General features: G+C 43.0%; 1 protein-coding gene across 1 annotated transcript; it reads right to left on the bottom strand.

Annotated features, from left to right (window-relative positions):
• Positions 1-16,668: 16,668 nt before the first annotated feature.
• On the bottom strand, positions 16,669-21,198 carry LOC115167662 (dickkopf-related protein 1). Its single transcript, XM_029722278.1, has 4 exons — positions 21,000-21,198; positions 20,737-20,862; positions 17,980-18,061; positions 16,669-17,869 (listed from the first exon to the last, which is right to left on the bottom strand). The coding sequence occupies exons 1-4, from the start codon at positions 21,108-21,110 to the stop codon at positions 17,568-17,570; spliced, it is 621 nt and encodes a 206-aa protein (XP_029578138.1). The 5' UTR covers positions 21,111-21,198; the 3' UTR covers positions 16,669-17,567.
• Between the last annotated feature and the right edge of the window lie 3,337 nt (positions 21,199-24,535).

Here is a 24,535-nt window from a genome sequence, read left to right as displayed (position 1 = left end):
ATTGTGGCTATGTATCTCAATGTCAGGATGTGAAAAGACACACAAGAATAGCATGGTCTTTAAATAGAACCTGTGTGCCTAGCCCCATGCCCAGCCCAACCCCCTGTCACTTCACCAACGCCTGGCATTGAAACATGCTGGAAGCAGCGAAATAATTATTTTCAATGATGGCAAACAAAGAGCATCAGCCAAACATGGATTGTGTGTGGGGAGTACAGAGTTGCGGTAGTATAATAATGTTGTGGTCTACATTTTTGTTCATCAAGCAGACCAGATAAATTGAGATGATGGGAGAGCCTGTTAGGCTATTTAAAATGGAAGAATACAAATCGATATACTATAGCATGAGACTAATACCTCCTGTTTTTTTTATGGGATTTGAGTGCTGTTTCGAAAAATGTATATGCATACTTAAGACACTGCAACATTACGGAGTGTACATCAATTTAAATTCCACTTTGTAACTAAACTATAAATAGGGAAAAAATCAACAAGGTACTGGACAGGCCTATGATGTCTAAAGGTCTGGCTTTCCAAGCCATTCTGTTCATCTAGAAGCAGACCTGGTTATAGATGGTGGGAGAGCCTGTTATTTGAAATGTAAGAATATAATTTACTGTATATACTGTAACAATGACAATAATCCCTTTATGTATACACAGTGCCTTCAGACATTAGTAGGAATGGTGCCAGGTTTCCTCCAGATGTGACGCTTGGCATTCAGGGCAAAGAGTTCATCAGACCAGAGAATCTTGTTTATCATGGTCTGGGAGTCTTTAGGTGCCTTTTGGCAAACTCCAAGCGGGCCTTTGTGCCACTGAGGAGTGGCTTCTGTTTGGCCACTCTTCCATAAACGCCTGATTGGTGAAGTGCTGCGGAGATGGTCCTTCTGGAAGGTTCTCCCATCTCCACAGAGGAACTCTAGAGCTCCATTAGAGTGACCATCGGGTTCTTAGTCACCTCCATGTCCAAGGCCCTTTTCCCCCGATTGCTCAGTTTGGCCAGGCGGCCAGCTCTAGGAAGAGTCTTAGTGGTTCCTAACATCTTCCATTTAAGAATGATGGAGGCCACTGTGTTCTTGGGGACCTTCAATACTGCAGGCATTTTTTGGTACCCTTCCCTAGATCTGTACCTCGACACAATCCTTTTTCAGAGCTCTACGGACAATTCCTTCGACCTCATGGCTTGGTTTTTGCTCTGACATGCACTGTCAACTGTGGGACCTTATATAGACAGGTGTGTGCCTTTCCAAATCATGTCCCATCAATTGAATTTACCACAGGTGGACTCCAATCAAGTTGTAGAAATATCTCAAGGATGATCAGTGGAAACAGGATGCACCTGAGCTCAATTTCGAGTCTCATAGCAAAGGGCCTGAATACTTAATGTTTTATTTTTTATACATTTGCAAAATTTCTAAAAACCTGTTTTAGGGAACAGTGAAGCAACACAAACATTGCACTTCATTTTAGTAATTTAGCAGACGCTCTTATCCAGAGCGACTTACAGTAGTGAATGCATACATTTCATACAATTTCATACATTTATTTATTATTTTTATTTTATTTCTGTGCTGGCCCCCCCGTGGGAATCGAACCCACAACCCTGGCGTTGCAAACACCATGCTCTACCAACTGAGCTACAGGGAAGGCTTTGTCATTATGGAGTATTGTGTATAGATTGATGAAAATAATTAATTTAATACATTTTTGATTAAGACTAATGTAACAAAATGTGGAAAAAGAGAACGGGTCTGAATACTTGCTGAATGCACTGTAAATCGATAAAATTGTCTATCAAAATGAATGTGACAGCGAACATTTAATTTTTTGGAAGCGTATTTGGACATAAACCGTGATGTGAAAACTAAGGCACCTGGACCACATATTGAGATTCACTTTTATTAAGTGAATCATGTGTTGCACAAAATTAAAAGGTGACAGTTGTAAGACTGTTAACACAGTGGCTGAATTGTCAAAGAGAGTAGTAGCCCAAGGGTACCGAAGTAAAAGTTGGCTGTCTTTGGCTACAGGTTTAACTGTTTTTTTCTTCTTCTTATGGCTAAAATTAATGGGTAAAGAATAGGGTTTTGGGAAAAAACTAAGAAAATAAGGTCAAATGCAAATGAATTACTTAAAAATCATACAATGTGATTTTCTGGATTTTTGTTTTAGATTCTGTCTCTCACAGTTGAAGTGTACCTATGATAAAAATTACAGACCTCTACATGCTTTGTAAGTAGGAAAACCTGCAAAATCGGCAGTGTATCAAATACTTGTTCTCCCCACTGTACATGAGATGAGTAATGTAGGGTATGAAAACATTATATAAAGTGGCATTGTTTAAAGTGGCTAGTGATACATTTAATTACATCAAGATGGCAAGATGCAGTATTACTATTGCTCTCTATGTCTACCTTTAAATGGTCATACCTCAAAAGCATACAGTTTTTGTCAAATTAATGTCCGATTTGACGTTTTGTAGCAGGTTCGGAGAACTTACGCAGCAGGATAGGAGAATTAGGTTAAAGTTAGGAAAAGGGTTAAGGATAGTTTGACAGATGGGAGATCCCTTCCTTCTAGCTATGTCAATTTGTAATGGAATTGGCAACCTTGGAAAGATGAAGAAGAATATCCGGTCATGTTGACGTCCGAAGTCAGCAACTCCACTCTCATTAGTACTAACGATTTGTTTACGTTTTTGCTAGACGCAGACGACGCAGACCACAAGAATACATGATGGGTGAGAATTTCACTTATTTCACTTATAATTCACTGCCTTTAAACAGCTTGGAAAATTCCAGAAAATAATGTAATGGCTTTAGAAGCTTCTGATAGGCTAATTGACATCATTTGAGTCAATTGGAGGTGTACCTGTGGATGTATTTCAAGGCCTACCTTCAAACTCAGTGCCTCTTTGCTTGACATCATGGAAAAATCAAAATAAATCAGCCAAGACCTCAGAAACATTGTAGACCTCCACAAGTCTGGTTCATCCTTGGGAGCAATTTCCAAGTGCCCGAAGGTACAACGTTCATCTGTACAAACAATAGTACCCAAGTATAAACACCATAGGATCACGCAGCCGTCATACCGTTCAGGAAGGAGACGCTTTCTGTCTCCTAGAGATGAACGTACTTTGGTGCGAAAAGTGCAAATCAATCCCACAACAACAGCAAAGGACCTTGTGAAGATGCTGGAGGAAATAGGTACAAAAGTATCTATAGCCACAGTAAAACGAGTCCTACATCGACAACCTGAAAGGCTGCTTAGCAAGGAAGAAGCCACTCCTCCAAAACCGCGATAAAAAAGCCAGAGTACGGTTTGCAACTGCACATGGGGGCAAAGATCGTACCAGAGAAATGTCCTCTGGTCTGATGAAACAAAAATACTGTTTGGCCATAATGACCATCGTTATGTTTGGAGGAAAAAGGGGAGGCTTGCAAGCCGAAGAACACCACCCCAACCGTGAAGCACGTGGGTGGCAGCATCATGTTGTGGGGTGCTTTGCTGCAGGAGGGAACATTTTTGGGCAGAACTGAAAAAGCGTGTGCGAGCAAGGAGGCCTACAAACCTGACTCAGTTGCACCAGCTCTGTCAGGAGGAATGGGCCAAAATTCACCCAACTTATTGTGGGAAGCTTGTGGAAGGCTATCTGAAACGTTTGACCCAAGTTAAACAATTTAAAGGCAATGCTACCAAATACTAATTGACTGTATGTAAACTTCTGACCCACAGGGTATGTGATGAAAGAAATAAAAGCTGAAAGAAATAATTATCTCCTCTATTATTCTAACATTTCTAATTTTTTAAATAAAGTGCTGATCCAAGACAGGGAATTTTTACTAGGTTTAAATGTCAGGAATTGTGGATAAACTGAGTTTAAATATATTTGGCTAAAGTGTATGTAAACTTCCGACTTCATCTGTATTGCTTACACCTATCCAATACTTCCAGATCCACACAAGTTCCCAGGGCCTAGGGGTTGATTTGGGTTTCAGGGATTAGTGCCAATGGACCAAGACTCTGGGCTCTGAGCCCAGGTCCAAATAAAGACTGTTTTTATGGGTGTTTGAGTAGTCTTAAGGCCAACACCACAATAACAAGAGACCATCTCTGCTAAAGTATAATAGGCCTGCTTATACTATGGTTAGTAGGGATCAGGCATTCCTGACCTGTCATGGCATGTAGGGCATTGGTCAGCAACCCTGTTCCTGGAGAGCCACAGGGTGTGCAGGCTTTTGTCCCAGCTAACACTATGAGGACTAACACACTGGAGGGCTTGACCCTCAAACCTGCTTTCCCCATGGCTCTACAGGACCATGGTTGAATAGTGTGTACCATCCTAAATATATGCTGAGAGCTGTTTCACATAGGCATGCTATATAATTAATATACAACATACTGTAGCTACAGGTATAAGGCTACTTATTATAGGCAGGGTTGGATAGGGACCACAGGTCATAAGTTACCTTGGCTTTAATTTTGGTCTCATCTCACGACAACACTTTCAACCAGTTGTCCTCTGAATCATTCAGATGTTCATTGGCAAACTTTAGACAGGCATGTATATGTGCTTTCTTGAGCAGGGGGACCTTGCGGGCGCTGCAGGATTTCAGTCCTTTACGGCATAGTGTGTTACCAATTGTTTTCTTGGTGACTATGGTCCCAGCTGCCTTGAGATCATTGACAAGATCCTCCCGTATAGTTCTAGGCTGATTCCTCACCGTTCTCATGATCATTGCAACTCCACGAGGTGAGATTTTCCATAGAGCCCCAGGCCGAGGGAGATTGACAGTTCTTTTGTGTTTCTTCAATTTGCGAATAATCGCACCAACTGTTGTCACCTTCTCACCAAGCTGCTTGGCGATGGTCTTGTAGCCCATTCCAGCCTTGTGTAGGTCTACAATCTTGTCCCTGACAACCTTGGAGAGCTCTTTGGTCTTGGCAATGGTGGAGAATTTGGAATCTGATTGATTCATTGCTTCTGTGGACAGGTGTCTTTTATACAGGTAACAAGCTGAGATTAGGAGCACTCCCTTTAAGAGTGTGCTCCTGATCTTAGCTCGTTACCTGTATAAAAGACAACTGGGAGCCAGAAATCTTTCTGATTGAGAGGGGGTCAAATACTTATTTCCCTCATTAAAATGCAAATCAATTTATAACATTTTTGACATGCGTTTTTCAGGATTTTTTTGTTGTTATTCTGTCTCTCACTGTTCAAATAAACCTACCATTAAAATGATTGACTCATCATTTCTTTGTCAGTGGGCAAACATACAAAATCAGCAGGGGATCAAATACTTTTTTCCATCACTGTATATGATAAACAGAGAGTAGCAGCAGAGTAGAAGAGGGGTTGGGGGCACACAATGCAAATAGTCCGGGTAGCCATTTGATTACCTGTTCAGGAGTCTTATAGCCTGGGGGTAAAAGCTGTTGAGAAGCCTTTTGGTCCTAGACTTGGCGCTCCGGTACCGCTTGCCATGCGATAGTAGAGAGAACAGGGTATGACTAGGGTGGCTGGGGTTTTTGACCATTTTTAGGGCCTTCCTCTGACACCGCCTGGTGTAGAGGTCCTGGATGGCAGGCAACTTAGCCCCAGTTATGCACTGGGCCGTACGCACTACCCTCTGCAGTGCCTTGCGGTCAGAGACCGAGCAGTTGCCGTATCAGGCAGTGATGCAACCAGTCAGGATGCTCTCAACATTGCAGCTGTAGAACCTTTTGAGGATCTGAGGACCCATGCCCAATTTTTTTGTTTCTTGAGGGGGAATAGGCTTTGTCGTGCCCTGTTCACGACTGTCTTGGTGTGTTTGGACCATTCTAGTTTCTTGGTGATGTGGACACCAATGAACTTGAAGCTCTCAACCTGCTCCACTACAGCCCCATCAATGAGAATGGGGGCGTGCTCGGTCCTCCTTTTCCTGTAGTCCACAATCATCTCCTTAGTCTTGGTTACGTTGAGGGATAGGTTGTTATTCTTGCACCACCCGGCCAGGTCTCTGACCTCCTCCCTATAGGCTGTCTCGTCATTGTCGGTGATCAGGCCTACCACTGTTGTGTCATCTGCAAACTTAATGATGGTGTTGAAGTCGTGCCTAGCAACACAGTCGTGGGTGAACAGGGAGTACAGGAGGGGACTGAGCATGCACCCCCGAGGGGCTCCAGTGTTAAGGATCAGCGTGGCAGATGTGTTGCTACCTACCCTCACCACCTGGGGGCGGCCCGTCAGGAAGTCCAGGATCCAGTTGCAGAGGGAAGTGTTTAGTCCCAGGGTCCTTAGCTTAGTGATGAGCTTTGAGAGTACTATGGTGTTGAACGCTGAGCTGTAGTCATTGAATAGCATTCTCATGTAGGTGTTCCTTTTGTCCAGGTGGGAAAGGGCAATGTTGAGTGCAATAGAGATTGCATCATCTGTGGATCTGTTTGATGCGGTATGCAAATTGAATGGGTCTAGGGTTTCTGGGATAATGGTGTTGATGTGAGCCATGACCAGCCTTTCAAAGCGAGTGCTAAAGGTCTGTTGTCATTTAGGCAGGTTGCCTTAGTGTTCTTGGGCACATGGACTATGGTGGTCTGCTTGAAACATGTTGGTATTACAGACTCAATCAGGGACATGTTGAAAATGTCAGTGAAGACAGCTGCCAGTTGGTCAGCACATGCCCGGTGCAGACGTCCTGGTAATCCGTCTGGCCCCGCGGCCGTGTGAATGTTGACCTGTTTAAAGGTCTTACTCACGTCGGCTACAGAGAGCGAGATCACACAGTCATCCGGAACAGCTGATGCTGTCATGCATGCCTCAGTGTTGCTTGCCTCGAAGCGAGCATAGAAGTGATTTAGCTCGTCTGGTAGGTTTGTGTCACTAGGCAGCTCACGGCTGTGCTTCCCTTTGTAGTCGGTAATAGTTTGCAAGCCCAGCCACATAAGATGAGCGTCGGAGCCTGTGTAGTACGATTCCATCTTAGCCCAGATTTGGTGCTTTGCCTGTTTGATGGTTCGTCGGAGGGCATAGCGGGATTTCTCATAAGCTTCCGGGTTAGATCCTGTACCTTGAAAGCGGCAGCTCTACCTTTTAGCTCAGTGCGAATGTTGCCTGTAATCCATGGTCTCTGGTTGGGGTATGTACGTACAGTCACTGTGGGGACGACGTCCTCGATGCACTTATTGATAAAGCCAGTGACTGATGTGGTGTATTCCTCAATTCAATCTGAAGAATCCCGGAACATGTTCCAGTCTGTGATAGCAAAACAGTCCTGTAATTTAGCATCTGCTTCATCTGACCACTTTTCAATAGACGAGTCACTGGTGCTTGTGATTTAATTTTTACTTGTAAGCAGGAATCAGGAGGATAGAATTGTCGTCAAATGGAGGGCGAGGGAGAGCTTTGTTCGCGTCTCTGTGTGTGCAGTACAGGTGATCTAGAATTTCTTTCCCTCTGTTTGCGCATTTTTATGTTTTTATTTTATTTTTTATTTCACCTTTATTTAACCAGGTAGGCAGGTTGAGAACAAGTTCTCATGTACAATTGCGACCTGGCCAAGATAAAGCAAAGCAGTTCGACAACATACAACAACACAGAGTTACACATGGAGTAAAACAAACATACAGTCAATAATACAGTAGAAAAATAAGTCTATATACAATGTGCGCAAATAAGGTGAAATAAGGGAGGTAAAGGCAAAAAAAGGCCATGGTGGCGAAGTAAATACAATATAGCAAGTAAAACACTGGAATGGTAGATTTGTAGTGGAAGAAAATGCAAAGTAGAAATAGAAATAATGGGGTGCAAAGGAGCAAAATAAATAAATGCAGTAGTGGAAGAGGTAGTTGTTTGGGCTAAATTATAGATGAGCTATGTACAGGTGCAGTAATCTGTGAGCTGCTCTGACAGCTGGTGCTTATAGCTAGTGAGGGAGATAAGTGTTTCCAGTTTCAGAGATTTTTGTAGTTCGTTCCAGTCATTGGCAGCAGAGAACTGGAAGGAGAGGCAGCCGAAGGAGAACTTGGCTTTGGGGGTGACCAGAGAGATATACCTGCTGGAGCGCGTGCTTCTATGGTGGGTGCTGCTGTGATGACCAGCGAGCTGAGCTAAGGGGGGACTTTACCTAGCAGTGTCTTGTAGATGACCTGGAGCCAGTGGGTTTGGAGACGAGTATGAAGCGAGGGCCAGCCAACGAGAGCATACAGGTCGCAGTGGTGGGTAGTATATGGGGCTTTGGTGACAAAACGGATGGTACTGCGATAGACTGCATCCAATTTATTGAGTAGGGTATTGGAGGCTCTAAATGGCATCGCCGAAGTCAAGGATCAGTAGGATGGTCAGTTTTACAAGGGTATGTTTGGCAGCATGAGTGAAGGATGCTTTGTTGCAAAATAGGAAGCCAATTGTAGATTTAACTTTGGATTGGAGATGTTTGATGCGAGTCTGGAAGGAGAGTTTACAGTCTAACCAAACACCTAGGTATTTGTAGTTGTCCACATATTCTAAGTCAGAACTGTCCAGAGTACTGATGCTGGACAGGAGGGCAGGTGCAGGCGGTGATCGGTTGAAGAGCATGCATTTAGTTTTACTTGTATTTAAGAGCAGTTGGAGGCCACGGAAGGAGAGTTATATGGCATTGAAGCTCGTCTGGAGGGTTGTTAATACAGTGTCCAAAGAAGGGCCAGAAGTATACAGAATGGTGTCGTCTGCGTAGAGGTGGATCAGAGACTCACCAGCAGCAAGACGACATCATTGATGTATACAGAGAAGAGAGTCGGCCCAAGAATTGAACCCTGTGGCACCCCCATAGAGAGTGCCAGAGGTCCGGACAACAGGCCCTCCGATTTGACACACTGAACTCCATCAGAGAAGTAGTTGGTGAACCAGGCGAGGCAATAATTTGAGAAACCAAGGCTATTGAGTCAGCCGATGAGGATGTGGTGATTGACAGAGTCTAAAGCCTTGGCCAGGTCAATGAATACGGGTGCACAGTATTGTCTGTTATCGATGGCGGTTAAGATATCGTTTAGGACCTTGTAAGTGGCTGAGGTGCACCCATGACCAGCTCTGAAACCAGATTGCATAGCGGAGAAGGTGCGGTGGGATTTGAAATGGTCGGTAATCTGTTTGTTGACTTGGCTGTCGAAGACCTTAGAAAGGCAGGGTAGGATAGATATAGGTCTGTAGCAGTTTGGGTCAAGAGTGTCCCCCCTTTGAAGAGGGGGATGACTGCAGCTGCTTTCCAATCTTTGGGAATCTCAGACGACACAAAAGAGAGGTTGAACAGCCTAGTAATAGGGGTTGAAACAATTTCGGCAGATAATTTTAGAAAGAAAGGTTCCAGATTGTCTAGCCCGGCTGATTTGTAGGGGTCCAGATTTTATAGCTCTTTCAGAACATCAGCTGACTGGATTTGGGAGAAGGAGAAATGGGGAAGGCTTGGGCAAGTTGCTGTGGGGGGTGCAGTGCTGTTGACCGGGCTAGGGGTAGACAGGTGGAAAGCATGGCCAGCCGTAGAAAAATGCTTATTGAAATTCTCAATTATAGTGGATTTATCAGTGGTGACAGAGTTTCCTATCCTCAGTGCACTGGGCAGCTGGGAGGAGGTGCTCTTATTCTCTATGGACTTTACAGTGTCCCAGAACTTTTTTGAGTTTGTGTTGCAGGAAGCAAATTTCTGCTTGAAAAATCTAGCCTTGGCTTTTCTAATTGCCTGTGTATATTGGTTTCTAACTTCCCTGAAAAGTTGCATATCACGGGGGCTGTTTGATGCTAATGCAGAACGCCACAGGATGTTTTTGTGTTGGTTAAGGGCAGTCAGGTCTGGAGAGAACCAAGGGCTATATCTGTTCCTGCTTCTAAATTTCTTGAATGGGGAATGCTTATTTAAGATGGTGAGGAAGGCATTTAAAAAAATAACCAGGCATCCTCTTCTGACGGGATGCGGTCAATATCCTTCCAGGATATAGAAAGGCCTGCTCGCTGAAGTGTTTCATGGAGCGTTTGACAGTGATGAGTGGAGGTCATTTGACCGCTGACCCATTACGGATGCAGGCAATGAGGCAGTGATCGCTGAGATCTTGGTTGAAAACAGCAGAGGTGTATTTAGAGGGCAAGTTGGTTAGGATGATATCTATGAGGGTGCCCGTGTTTACGGCTTTGGGGTGGTACCTGGTAGGTTCATTGTTAATTTGTGTGAGATTGAGGGCATCAAGCTTAGATTGTAGGATGGCTGGGGTGTTAAGCATGTCCCTGTTTAGGTCACCTAGCAGCACGAGCTCTGAAGATAGATGGGGGGGCAATCAGTTCACATATGGTGTCCAGAGCACTGCTGGGGGCAGAGGGTGGTCTATAGCAGGCGGCAACGGTGAGAGACTTGTTTTTAGAGAGGTGGATTTTTAAAAGTAGAAGTTCAAATTGTTTGGGTACAGACCTGGATAGTAGGACAGAACTCTGCAGGCTATCTCTGCAGTAGATTGCAACACCGCCCCCTTTGGCCGTTTTATCTTGACTGAAAATGTTGTAGTTAGGGAGGGAGATTTCAGAGCTTTTGGTGGTCTTTCTAAGCCACGATTCAGACATGGCTAGGACATCCGGGTTGGCAGAGTGTGCTAAAGCAGTGAATAAAACAAACTTAGGGAGGAGGCTTCTAATGTTAACATGCATGAAACCAAGGCTATTACGGTTACAGAAGTCATCAAAAGAGAGCACCTGGGGAATAGGAGTGGAGCTTGGCACTGCAGGGCCTGGATTCACCTCTACATCGCCAGAGGAACAGAGGAGGAGTAGGATAAGGGTACGGCTAAAAGCTATGAGAATTGGTCGCCTAGGATATCCGGAACAGAGAGTAAAAGGAGCAGGTTTCTGTGGGCGATAAAATAGCTTCAAGGTATAATGTACAGACAAAGGTATGGTAGGATGTGAATACAGTGGAGGTAAACCTAGACATTGAGTGATGAATAGAGAGATATTGTCTCTAGAAACATCATTGAAACCAGGTGATGTCATCGCATGTGTAGACAAAGGTATGGTAGGATGTGAATACAGTGGAGGTAAACCTAGACATTGAGTGATGATGAGAGAGATATTGTCTCTAGAAACATCATTGAAACCAGGTGATGTCATCGCATGTGTGGGTGGTGGAACTGAAAGGTTGGATAAGGTATAATGAGCAGGGCTAGAGGCTCTACAGTGAAATAAGCCAATAAACACTAACCAGAACAGCAATGGACAAGGCATATTGACATTAAGGAGAGGCATGCTTAGCCAAGTGATCATAAGGGTCCAGTGAGTAGTGAGGTTGGTTGGGGTCACGGCGATTCCGGGCCATGGGTAGCAAGCTAGCAGAAGATGGACTGTTTTTTGCCACCACGTGCGTTTCCGTCGGTAGATTAGTGGGGTTCCGTGTGGTAGAGGGGACCAATTCAATTGGCAAAATAGTTATAGTTATAGTAGCCCAAGAAAATTGTCCGATAGACCTATTCAGATAGCAGCCGATAAGACAGCTAACAATTAGCGGGCCGCAGATGGTCGTTCAGGTTACGACGCAACGGAGGGGCCAATTGGATAACTCCCTCGGGCAGATAACTTCGGTAGTCCAGTCGTGAAGGCCCGGTGGGGCTCCGCATCGGCAGTAAAACGGGTCCAGATAGGTGATTGTAGCCCAGGAGTGGCTGATGGAAATCTTCAGCTGGCTAGCTCCGGAATAATTGATGTTTGCTCCGGGACCGACGTTAGCCAATAAACACTTGGATAGCAGCTAGCTAGCTGCAAGATCCAGGTGTAAATTTCCAGAGCTTGTGGTAGAAATCCGGGGATATGGAGAGAAAATAGGTCCGGTATGCTCTGGTCTGAGTCGCGTTGTACAAAAGTGTTGATAGCTTTTCGAGCTAAAGGATAGCTGATGACCGCCAACCGTGGTTAGCTGAATACTAACGTTAGCCAGTGAACTGGCTAACTTCTGGCTAGCTTCTATTGTGGATTTCAGATTTGAGGTGAATAATACTTTTTTTTTCATTGGTGAGGTGGGTTGCAGGAGAGTGTTTTGAAGTTACATTTACATTTACATTTAAGTCATTTAGCAGACGCTCTTATCCAGAGCGACTTACAAATTGGTGCATTCACCTTATGATATCCAGTGGAACAACCACTTTACAATAGTGCATCTAAATCTTTTAAGGGGGGGGGGTTAGAAGGATTACTTTATCCTATCCCAGGTATTCCTTAAAGAGGTGGGGTTTCAGGTGTCTCCGGAAGGTGGTGATTGACTCCGCTGTCCTGGCGTCGTGAGGGAGCTTGTTCCACCATTGGGGTGCCAGAGCAGCGAACAGTTTTGACTGGGCTGAGCGGGAACTGTGCTTCCTCAGAGGTAGGGAGGCGAGCAGGCCAGAGGTGGATGAACGCAGTGCCCTTGTTTGGGTGTAGGGCCTGATCAGAGCCTTGAGTTTTTAGAAGAAAAAAAATATATAAAAAGATATGCGAAGAAAATATGTAAATATATATACACGGGACATGACAAGACGAGTACAAAGGATGTCTGACTGCTATGCCATCTTGGAGTTGGCTTTACATTTAACTTTTGCATTTAACCTGTTTAGGAAAAAAAACATTATTGGTGCAAAAACATTATCTGTATAGAAATAAATGAAATAGCCATCTAAAGCTAACCTCTTTTGCTAGATGACTTAAGTGCCATTACTGTCTGTGCTGTACAATTCTGTATTATAACATGTTTATATAGATTAAGTAAAACTGATGTAAGTTTCCCTGCATTAAAGTCTCTTATCATAAGATATTCTACTTCAGGCGAGCAAAATCTAGAGACTTTCTTAGATTTCGTACACCAGCTGTTGTTTACAAATGTTTACAAATATGCAGACCGCCCCATTGGTATAAATGCTACAAATCCAATCTCACTGAAACATATTTCACTTGTTGCCCTATCCCTCTGTACTGGTACAGATCTTCTACGCACACCACTCCTCTCAGCATCCCTCCCCCTTGACCCATCTTCCTCTACTTTCTTCACTTCACAGCTTATGACAACTTCTGCACTACTCTAACCATGGAAACCTCAACCTGCTTCTCTCTAGAACAGGGGTGTCAAACTCATTTTAGCTCAGGGGCCACATGAAGGAAAATCTATTCCCAAGTGGGCCGGACCGGTAAAATCATGGTATATATAACTTAAAAACAACAACTTCAGATTGTTTTCTTTGTTTTAATACGATCAACATAAAACATAAAGCTGGAGCCTGAGGACAGTGTGTCCACAATAGTACAAGCACAACATCACTATTAATCATAAAACACCTCAAGTTTATTTGAAAATTCTAAAGAAAAAGAACACACAAACACACAATGCCTCAGTGATTCACAAAAGTATATCACAGATCACAGAACTATATCAGGGTGTCTCATGCAGCACTTTAAGTGGGGTTGCATAGTTTATTTGACTCCTGATACCTGGCATCTTTTAGCTTTCACCAGCGCATCAATATCAGGCGTCACATCCTGAGTGGCAGCCAACTTCAGGATGTGATTCAAGTGCTTGTGCGTGAGCCTTGAGCGCAGCTTTGTTTTATTTATGCTCATTACAGAGAAAACTTGCTCACAAAGATATGTGGTTCCAAACATGCACAACAGTTTTGCAGCGAGGGCTGTCAAGTTGGGGTAACCTGGCAAGAGATTCTGATAAAATGTGTCCAAGCCAGCTGCGGCAAATTTGCCCTTCATATCCGAGTCACACTGCAAGTCTATTATTTCAAGTTGGATGCTGACGGGCAGATCAGAGGGATTCACGGTGAATGGCGAGCAAAAAACGTTGAAGTCTTTCTCCAGTTCACCAAAAATCTGAAAGCGTTGCTCAAACTCCCGTAACAGTGCCGTTATTTTATCTTTGAACCGCTTCATGTCTGCCACATGTTGGGTCGCGCACACATTTTTCAGACAGGGGAAGTGAGCTGCATCACCACCGGCGAGTTGCGTCTCCCACAATGACAGCTTCAACTTGAAAGAACGTATGCTGTCATAATACTGCGTGACGACTTTGTTGCGCCCTTGCAGCTGTTTGTTCAAGTTATTCAGGTGCTCTGTAACATCCACCATAAATGCAAGGTCCTGCATCCATTCTGCGGAATGAAATTCTAACACTGGTTTGCCCTTTTCTTCCATGAACTGTTCAATTTCTTCTCGTAAATCAAAGAAACGCCTAAGCACAGCACCTCGGCTTAACCATCTTACCTCAGTGTGGTATGGCAGGCCATGGATGTGGTCTTTCTCTCTGAGAAGGCTGTCAAACTGACGGTGATTCAGGCTTCTGGATCGGATGAAATTAACAGTTTGGATGACCACCTTCATGACGTTATCCATCTTTAATGACTTGCAACACAAAGCCTCCTGGTGCAAAATACAGTGAAAAGTCCAAAAATCACGTCCTCCATTTGCAGATTGCACTTTCTCTCTGAACTTTGTCACAACGCCTGCTTTTTTCCCGATCATTGAGGGCGCACCATCTGTAGCCAGGCTGACAGCGCGGGACCAGTCCACTCCGACCCTGTCCAGCGCGCCGACGAGTGCGGTGAAAATATCAGCTGCTGTCGTTGTATCTGTCATCGGCACCAACTCCACGAACTCCTCGGTGATGGTCAATGTGTCATCAACTCCGCGGATGAAAATGGCCAGTTGTGCAACATCTGTAATGTCCGTACTTTCATCAATTGCAACTGAAAACCCAATAAATGACTTTACTTTTTGCTTCAACTGGCTGTCCAAATCCACTGAAAGATCGGAAATCCTGTCTGCAACTGTGTTTCTTGTCAGGCTGATATTTGCAAAAGCCTGGCGCTTTTCAGGGCACACAATCTCCGCTGCCTTCATCATGCATGTTTTTACAAATTCACCCTCACTAAATGGTTTTGAAGCCACTGCGATTTCATTAGCAATGAGGTAGCTAGCTTTCACTGCAGCGTCACTGATGTCTCGGCTGTGAGTAAACACAGACTGCTGTTTCTTCAGACCCGCCAACAGTTCATTCACCTTCTCTCTTCTCTGCTGTCCTTGAAAGTTGTCATATTTGTCGGCATGAAGACTCACATAGTGGCGACGAAGGTTATACTCTTTCAGCACTGCAACATGCTGTGAACACACCAAACATACAGCTTTCCCATTCAATTCCGTAAATAAATAGGAGGATGACCATTTTTCTTGGAACACTCTGCACTCTGCGTCCACTTTTCTCTTTTTTGACAGAGACATATTGGGGCAATGATGGTGCCAAAGCACAAAATGTTAAAAGTAGAAGCCGTAATAAATATCGCGGGCAAAACAAAGTAGCTCATCTGGACTGGCTGCACTTGCTTGACCTACTTGCTCTGCTCCGTTATAAACGGTTTGCTTGCTTAACACAATTGCTATTGCGCCATCCAGTGGACGCAATTGGAACAGCAGTTTCTTTTATTGAAAAATTGCAGCTCATTTTTATACTTTACAAAACCATCTCGCGGGCCGGATTAAACCCCTTTGCGGGCCTGATCCGGCCCGCGGGCCGGACGTTTGACACCCCTGCTCTAGAAGCTAGTTGCGTTTTATAAACAAAGGCATAGGTGTACATGATGACGGTTTTAAGGCGGTACATATTTCAATTAGTTAAGATGATAAGACACAACCATTGGTGCATAACATTTTCGGCTTCATGTGACGTTGCATAAAGCCAGAAGTAAATCCTTGGTATCTCCTGCTTCCTGAATCCCAGTGTTTGATGCCGTGTTCACGTGTTAGTCGGAACAAAGAAACTCAGACATTTCAGATTTGCTAACTGGTTGAACATGCCATGTGTGTAACTACAACCAGTTAACAAGTCAGAAATTTCAGAGTTTCCAGGTTCGGGCTAGCATGTGAACACGGCATCACACTGGGCGATAGCTGATTAACGCTAAACTTTGTTCTCTTACATTGAGGCGGAGTTGAGTTTTGATAACGTGTCGCGGGATTTGCTAGCAACATTGAGCCATCAGTGTTGAAAACGCTTACCGGTACCTATGTTTGTCTTGTACAACTACGGTCCTTCCGCAGGGTGCTGAAATTCATACTTTTAATAAAAACTTTTAGCAAATACAAGACCTGACTTTTTGCTCGTACTATGTAAACTGAGATTCAATTGGCTCCGTGCTATCCGGGATCGTTGGGACGCCCCTACCCCATTGAAGTTGACATTTTCATTGGTTATGGTTAGGGTTATGGTTAGTGTTAAGATTAGGGTAAGGCGAAGGGTTTAGGGTAGGGACGACACAAGGATTCCGGAGAGCACGGACCCAATTTAATCTCACCTTATGTAGTATGAATTTCAGCACCCAGCGTTTTGAGAATTTACATTTTTAGAAGAATCAACTGATGGTGGCTCAATGCTGTTACTTGCAAATCCCACGACCAGTTATCAAAACTCAACTCCACCTTGAAATAAGGGAACAGAGTTGAGCGTTCCTCAGCTAGGGGAGAGAGGACCTGCAACTTTATGATCAAACTTTATCAATGTGCTAACTACTGTAATTATTTTATACTTGAGTCAACCTACTTTCAACTGGTTTCATCCAAATATCATCCAATTTGATAAAAATAAATATGATTTTCCAAAGCTATCTTATAGCTGTACCATTGAAGGTTATATTGAAAGCACAATCACAATCATTTGAGGAAATTGCAGTTTATTTTTTATTTCACTATTCATTTTCATTACACAAATAACATTTTGATCTTAGGATCAATAATGTCACAGCTGTTTTCCATACTAAAAAGTGAAGTGCCACTCATGCACACCAGCTCTCCATGAACAGTAGGCTACAGGCTATAAAATGTTATGTTCTTCACCGTGTGAGTCATAGAAATTACGATCTTGCGTTCGGGCCTTTCCGGCAGTCTTCGTGGTTTTTATATGCGAGAACATAAGTTGTATAATTGTAAACTAACAAAGATTTATTTCTAGTTAGAACTCATGTATATTAGGTAAAATACAGCACCAACTACATCAATATCTGACAGGGCCCATTATGTGCTACCTGGCCATTAAAGTGCAGCATTTTGCCACATGGGGTTTTGTGCTAACCCCACTTTTAGATTCTGATCGGTCACTGACTGGACTGGCTATTTTCAATTTAGGCCCAAGTGTCCCTCTTGGAGCAGGTCTAGACTGAATCAATGACATGAAACAATATTGAAACGGTCAGTGTGGATTCCAGGCTACAAAACCCAAAACCCTTTTCAAATATTGTCAATTTGTTGCTTGTAATCTTCATCCAATAGATGGCACAAGTGGACATTGTGATGATGAGGTCTGGACCATTTGAGAGATGGTACCAGATTCCATTAAACTCAAGGAAGTTATGAAATGTGCGGATTTGTCTTTTAAAGATGAATAAGATTAGGTGAGGGGCTCAAATAAAAACAAAGAGTAGACCACCGGAGCTTGTATGGAATTAAATATACATTTACAAAAGCCTAACATGCATTTAGCCTATAACATTTTAAACAAAGAATGGCACAAAAGTAGTTTATTGAGTCAAAAGTTTTGAGCGAAAGAAAGGCTTAAGTCATCCACATCTTCTCTCGGCATTACGCCTCTTGCCTGAGTGTCTAGCACTCCTCGTGTTCTCTCTCGGTTTGGGTAGACAAACTCCTTGGTTTTTGGGGCTTTCAGCCTGGGCACGACAGGTTAGCCCGAGTGCACAGTCGCAGCGGTCAAGATTTCTCCGCAGTTTAGAGCGTCCTCCTCGCAGGAAGCAGGTCTCTCCCTCCTTTGGGATGCGTTGACATCTTTTCCCTTTTAAATAGCGGACGCAGCACAGTCCTGCCTCACAGTCTCCAGAGCGCATGCATGTGGCCATCTCTGCAACTGGAGAGGGAACAGGACAGTTAATACCACACTCAGATATGCAGAGCTGCAAGAGTTGGAGGCAGCACACACAGTTTGGGACCAGGCTATCCTTTTTCAAGCTTTCTTACCTTTCCTTATGTTGTCGTCATCATCATGAGCAAGTTTTTCTTTACTCTGGTTATTTTTCTGAGATCCATTGCAGGTATTTCTCTGTGTAGATATAGGAACTACATTACCACTTACACATGACAGTCAGCAGCAAAATTAAAGTATGTAATGTTAGCATTTCAGTTTAAAAGGGCAATCTGTGATTGGTACATTTTGGTCTTTTGAATTCATGAAATAATCATTTATTCTTGAAGACAGTGGAGATTGCTGAGGGGAGGACGGCTCATAATAATACCTGGAACGGCGCTAAGGGAATGGCATCAAACATATAGAAACCATGTGTTAGATACATTCCACTAATTCCACTCAAGCCATTACCACAAACCCGTCTTCCCCAATTAAGGTGCCACCAACCTCCTGTGCTAGAAGAATATAACATAAATGCGTCCTGAATTTAGTTCAACTGTCATACCCCATCAGAACCCAACCTGTAAGCTTGTTTCATTTATTCTATTGTTTGTAAACAATGTAATTGTAAACAAACACTGTGAAGCCTCAACATGGTTAAAACTATAAATTTGGCGCAGCGGTCTAAGGCACTGCATAGCAGTGCTAGAGGTGTCCCTACAGATCCAGGTTCAATCCCAGGCTGTGTTGCAACCAGCCGCAACCAGGAGACCCATGAGGCGGCGCACAATTGACCCAGCGTCGTCCGAGATAGGGGAGGGTTTGGCCGGCTGGGATGTCCTTGTCCCATCGCGCTCTAGCGACTCCTTGTGGTGGCTGGGCGCATAAACGCTGACTTCGGCGTTTCCTCTGACACATTGGTGGGCTGGCTTCGGTGTTAAGTGGGCAGTGTGTCAAGAAGCATTGCGGCTTGGCGGGGTCGTGTTTTGGAGGATGCATGGCTCTTGATCTTCGCCTCTCCCGAGTCCGTACGGGAGTTGCAGTGATGGGACAAGACTGTAACTACCAATTGGTTTCCACGGAATTGGGGAGCAAAAGAGGTAAATAACTAAATATATATATGAGTGAGAGTGAGAGTGAGAGTGAGAGAGAGAGAGAGAGAGAGAGAGAGAGAGAGAGAGAGAGAGAGAGAGAGAGAGAGAGAGAGAGAATTTTCATCTCATGGATGTCAGTATTTGCATATAGCTTTGTCTATGAATTTGAGAGTAGTTACATTTCTCTTTCAACTGCAGATTGCTGCTTTCTGTTATTAATTAAGAGGTAATTTGGCACAAGGTCACACGATAAACAGTGAGCTCCAAAAGTATTAGGACAGTAGCTAGGTTTCCATCCAATTGGTGACAGATTTTCATGTGAATATTCTAAAATCTGCATAAAAACAATATGCTAATTTTCCTTCCAGAGATGTTCTCCCATCAAATTGACTTGATCCTGCTAAAATGCTGTGCGTGATGACGTAGTGCACATATAAATACCTTTTGCGGTTAAAATCCCATGTACCGAATTAAAAATACAAGTTAAAGGGGTTTCCATTGCATCTTCAACTCTACTGATGGTTTCCTCACAAAAAAATGATGTCATATAGCGAGTCTGCCAACTCTGGTATTGGCACGTGCGCTCTAGCCAACAGCGCGCAGATACACGTATAGACTACATGATGAGATTATTATGGACAAAAGAGCTGATTCGTTTTATTTGTCGAATGGCAGCCAAGCATCAATGATCATCATGGGGCAGCAGGTAGCCCAGTGGTTAGAGCGTTGTGCCAGTAACCGAAAGGTTACCTGACTGTATCCTTGAGCTGACAAGGTCAAATCTGTTGTTTTGCCCTTGAACAAGGCAGTTAACCCACTGTTATTAGGCCGTCATTGTAAATAAGAATTTGTTCTTAACTGACTTGCCTAATTAAATATAGCTTATAAAAAAATATATAGAAGAAAAAATGGCACCAGAATAACACCCTTGTTATTTATTGGAATAGAGCATCAAGCTCATCACCTTGCACTTTCACCACCCTGTGAATTTCATCATAACTTTTCATCTGTAGCCTAATAAACTGCATACTTCCCCGACGAGTCGTAGTGGGAGGACCACATGTCATCATGTGTCTCCAAGTTTACTTCGACATGATGTTTATTATATCAATATTTGCATATAAAATCATTTCCACAAACATTTCTGGCATAATTTATTTCACTGACACAAAAAAGACTCATTGTCTAGCGTAAATGTTATTTTTCCATCAGGCATGTCATCACATGTTATATTTGACATGTTCTTTACTCGCATAAAAAGCTTGGAAGGAAAACTAGCTATTGAAATGTTTTGTTGTTGTGGCTCTGTGCTCCAGCCCTTTTGAAATGATACAATAGTTATGATGTTAAAGTGCAGACTGTCAGCTTTCATTTGAGGGTATTTTCATCCATATCTGGTGAACCATTTAGAAATTCCAAATTGTTTTTGTACATATTCATTTTAGGGTACCAAAAGTATAGGGACAAATTCACCTTTGTGTATTGCAGTATTCAAAAGATAGTATTTGGTCCCATATTACTAGCTTTCAACTATTACATCAAGCTTGTGAGTTATCCTTTTTTGGGGTGGTATGATATTTATGCCTCTGTAACTTGCTCACTTATCATTACTCACGATTCATTCAGGACTACCCGTAATCATGGTAGTATCCATATTTATGTAGAAGTGTTCAGAAACATATTCTATTATTTAAGAATGAATTTGACTACCCAGTGATAACTGTCTCAGATCCCTTCGTTCTTATCTCTCTCTCACACACACACTACAGCACTCACCGTTGATGGATTGCATTCTTGATCAGGACAAGATGGCCTGATGTGATGGCGAGTAGAAGATGTATCTTCCCTGCGACGTGTGTTCACATTATTCTGTACACCCACCGTTCCACTGTGCGGGTCCACCTGTATTACGAAGAAAAGCATTGGCCTAATTCAATCTGAAAAAAGAGACACTTGAATGACACTTGAATAACTTGAATCCACACAGCTGCAAAACGTAGCCTAAGCGTCACTGGTCACTCCACTGCAGGTGCTCTCACCTGTTCCAATAGATCCACCGCTTCTTTAGAGGATCGGATTGAACTGGAGTCGAGGCTGCGCACAAAACAATGAGAACACATGAAAAGCAAAGCGATCGTAGGTGTCCACATTGTTGACCAAACAAAATGACACAATATCCAGTAGTTGTAAATAGCAAAATCTCCGATACAGAAGACGAAGCCACTTTCTCTGAGCAGAGCAGGTGTATCCTGGTATTTATAACCGTACAAGTTTCAAGTTTCAAATGTAAATTATTTGGCTCAGTTGGTAGAGCATGGTGTTTGCAACGCCAGGGTTGGTCCCACGGGGGACCAGTACGGAGAAAAAAATGTATGAAATGTATGCATTCTGTAAGTCGCTCTGGATAAGAGCGTCTGCTAAATGACTAAAATGTTTTAAAAAATTATGTCACATGCACAAGTACAGTGAAATGCCTTTCGTACCAAATCAAAACCCTACAATGCAATAATCAATCAAAATGTAATACTAGAAAATAACTTAAGGTAGAACAAAAACACAACAAATAAGAAAACAATGGCCCACTCGCACAGCATAAAGCTTCTACTTCTTTCATTGTACACCAAAATCAACACCAATTCCTCCTCCCAACACACAGAGGCCCTTTGAAACATATGTTTAATGAATAAGAAATATTCTTTGAACAAACTGCATCAATTGACATGGATTAGAGCTACATTCTGGCCAACTGGAACATATGGTAAGAGGATCTCTTTAGAACTAGACTAGTGTAGGCTATAGGGGGAAATGTAGTAAATGTAAGAATTGTCAACTGTTTGATGGTCAGAGATCATTATCCATCACTCCTGTAATAATAATAACTAGATCAGAGGACTGATATGAGGGGTTGATTCTGTCAATTTTGTCTATAAATGCTTACAGTAAATACATGATATTATGAGTCTACTTTTTATGATGTAAAATTAATATATTGAATCATCTATATCATCAGGCGATATATTGAATCATATATGAACAGTCACTGTGACTGCACCCATTGGCAATCTTCTCCCCACCCAAATTGGCTTATTTCAATGGCTCGAGCTAGAGGGCTGCATTGAGACCTGCAGGTACCGACAGAGATCATTGCGGCACGGTCGTCATTTTTCAATGTGCGTTTGGGAGCGGGTGGTCAGACATAGAATATAGGAATTGGAATATTTTTGTTGTCCCGCATATTATTTGGAAACTGACATCTTTCTGCTTTGTATGTGTTAGCTTTTTATTGTATTCAAAGCACATTATTATTCACAAGCTCTCAGAATTCGCTGCTTCAAGTGAAGTAGCTAACCTCTTCTGTCCTAGTTGGGCTTGCAAGAACAAGCGCGCCTTGTATGTTTGGTCTTAATGAAATAGAGTAGGCTGCCTATGCATGGGCGAATATTCACTTGGCAGTTATCTTGCCAAGGAAATGAAATTAAATATGATTAGACTATAGTTTACTACAGTATCTTTAAAAAAGTATTGATAATGGAAAAAAGTGGAGGGCGCTCAACCAACGTGAGTCGAGGTGTAATAATCTTTTACGATCATCATTGAAATGGAAAAGGCGCAATGCGCAAATAGTGAGCGAGCGCCTTTTCATTTTCAATAAATATTGATTACCTATTAATTTGTCTCTGTCTGCAAATTGTCCTCCTAAAAGGTAGCCTATATTTTATATGCAAAACATAGCTTAAGAGAAAGTGCAAGTGTCCGCTCTCATCATTCTTGCTGCTTTAAATTCAGTAGCCACAAGCGAGAGATCGGGTGCTTATGTGGTCTCAGCTGAATAGAGTAGGCGATATAGTTTACTACATTGCCTATAAATAAATATTGATCACCCATATTTGTTTCCACCTTAAAATCATCCCATTCCTAAAGGGTAGGCTATACAAAGTAGCTAAAGTGCAAGTATCTACAACTACCTCTAGCCTATTGGCTGATAAAACCCAGTAATACTTATAGCCTAATAATGGGCCATGTGAGCAATGTTCCCTCTAATATTTTTCGGCACTGCCCCTTTAAGACATAAAAAAAGCTCTTTACCTGACTTGCTTTTCAAAGATGGCTAGAAATGTATACTTTTGTGCTCTTGTAAAAAGCAACCACTCCCCCATTGCTGACTACAAAATAGCTATAACTGGGCTAATAACTCACTAATTAGAAAAGAATATGAAAAAATGTGCACACGTGGCTACATGCAGCTCTAATTTTGATCTCAAAACAAGCACATAGTAATCTCAACCACTCAAGTTGTAAAACAGCCCAGTTCAAAATGAATGGCACAACTTCATATATGGCAATGGTCTATTTGCATATAGGCCTACTGCAGCTCTGATTGGTTATGGCTAATATCGCGTTGATTCGATCACAATTCCCACAGTAAAGGGAAACGTTAATAGTGTTAACTAATGGGGAAAACTCTAGAAAGTTGAGTGAAGTTCAAGTTCTCATGATTCTCTGCAAGGGCAGATTTTCTTTTGTGCGGCAGTCCCTGGAGAGCTGCGCACCTGTGCACACGCAGTTTAGAGGGAACATTGCACGTGAAAATCTCTGGTAATTTAACTTATTCCTTAGGTTATTTTGGGCATTTTATATTGCCTATAGGACGCAAAATTGCTGCGAAGATGGCTCGCGAGTGAGCTGCATCACATATGCCTAAAATAACATTGTGGGACTGCGGTTGGGTTCGGGACCAGCTTTTCAGGTAGCTAGTGGGAGTTGGACAGAAAGCAAAAGCTGCAGTTGAAAAGCTGCAGTTCCCATATAGACCTCTAGCTAGAGCCCCTGCATTCTATATGACAGGGTTGGCTTTCCATACCCTCAGATATGTTGTTCATCAATGGAAAATATGAGATTACCCAACTATATGCTTACCGTTACCCTGATTCTACCATTCCAAACATGCTCTCTCTCAATATAGGAGGAAGGTGGAATCCAATTACACAGGCCTTTGACGCTTGTAGGATGTGGCAGGGCTTGCAGTCGATAACAGACTACAAAGCGCTCCCCAGCTGTGAGATGCCCTGTGATGCAGAACTACCAAACAAGCTTAATGCCTATAATTCTTGCTTTGAGGAAAAACAACACTGAGTCTTGCATGAAAGCCCCTTTTGCTCTGGATGACTGTGCGATCTCACTCTCTGTGGCTAATGTGAGCAAAACTTTTAAAAAGGTTAACACTCGCAAGGCTGCAGATGGAATACCAGGGCTCGTTCTCAGACCATGCACAGACCAGCTGGCAAGCAATTTCACTGACATTTTCAATCTCTCCCAGTCTGTAATTCCAACATGTTTCATGCTGACCACCATTGTCCCTATTCCCAAGAACTCCAAGGTAACCTGCCATGACACACATCAACACCATCATCCCAGACACCCTGGACCCACTCCAATTAGCAGACCACACCAACAGATCCACAGATGACACAATCTCAATTGCATTTCATCAAGAGCATCTTGACTGGCTGCATCACCGCTTGGTATGGCAAATTCACTGCCCTCAACCTCAAAGCACTACAGAGAGTGGTGCGGA

Source organism: Salmo trutta, chromosome 29 (assembly GCF_901001165.1).
Source record: "Salmo trutta chromosome 29, fSalTru1.1, whole genome shotgun sequence".
Classification (NCBI taxonomy): domain Eukaryota; kingdom Metazoa; phylum Chordata; class Actinopteri; order Salmoniformes; family Salmonidae; genus Salmo; species Salmo trutta.
The sequence above is the reverse complement of the archived record's forward strand: the minus strand, read 5'-3'. Positions and strand labels throughout refer to the sequence as shown.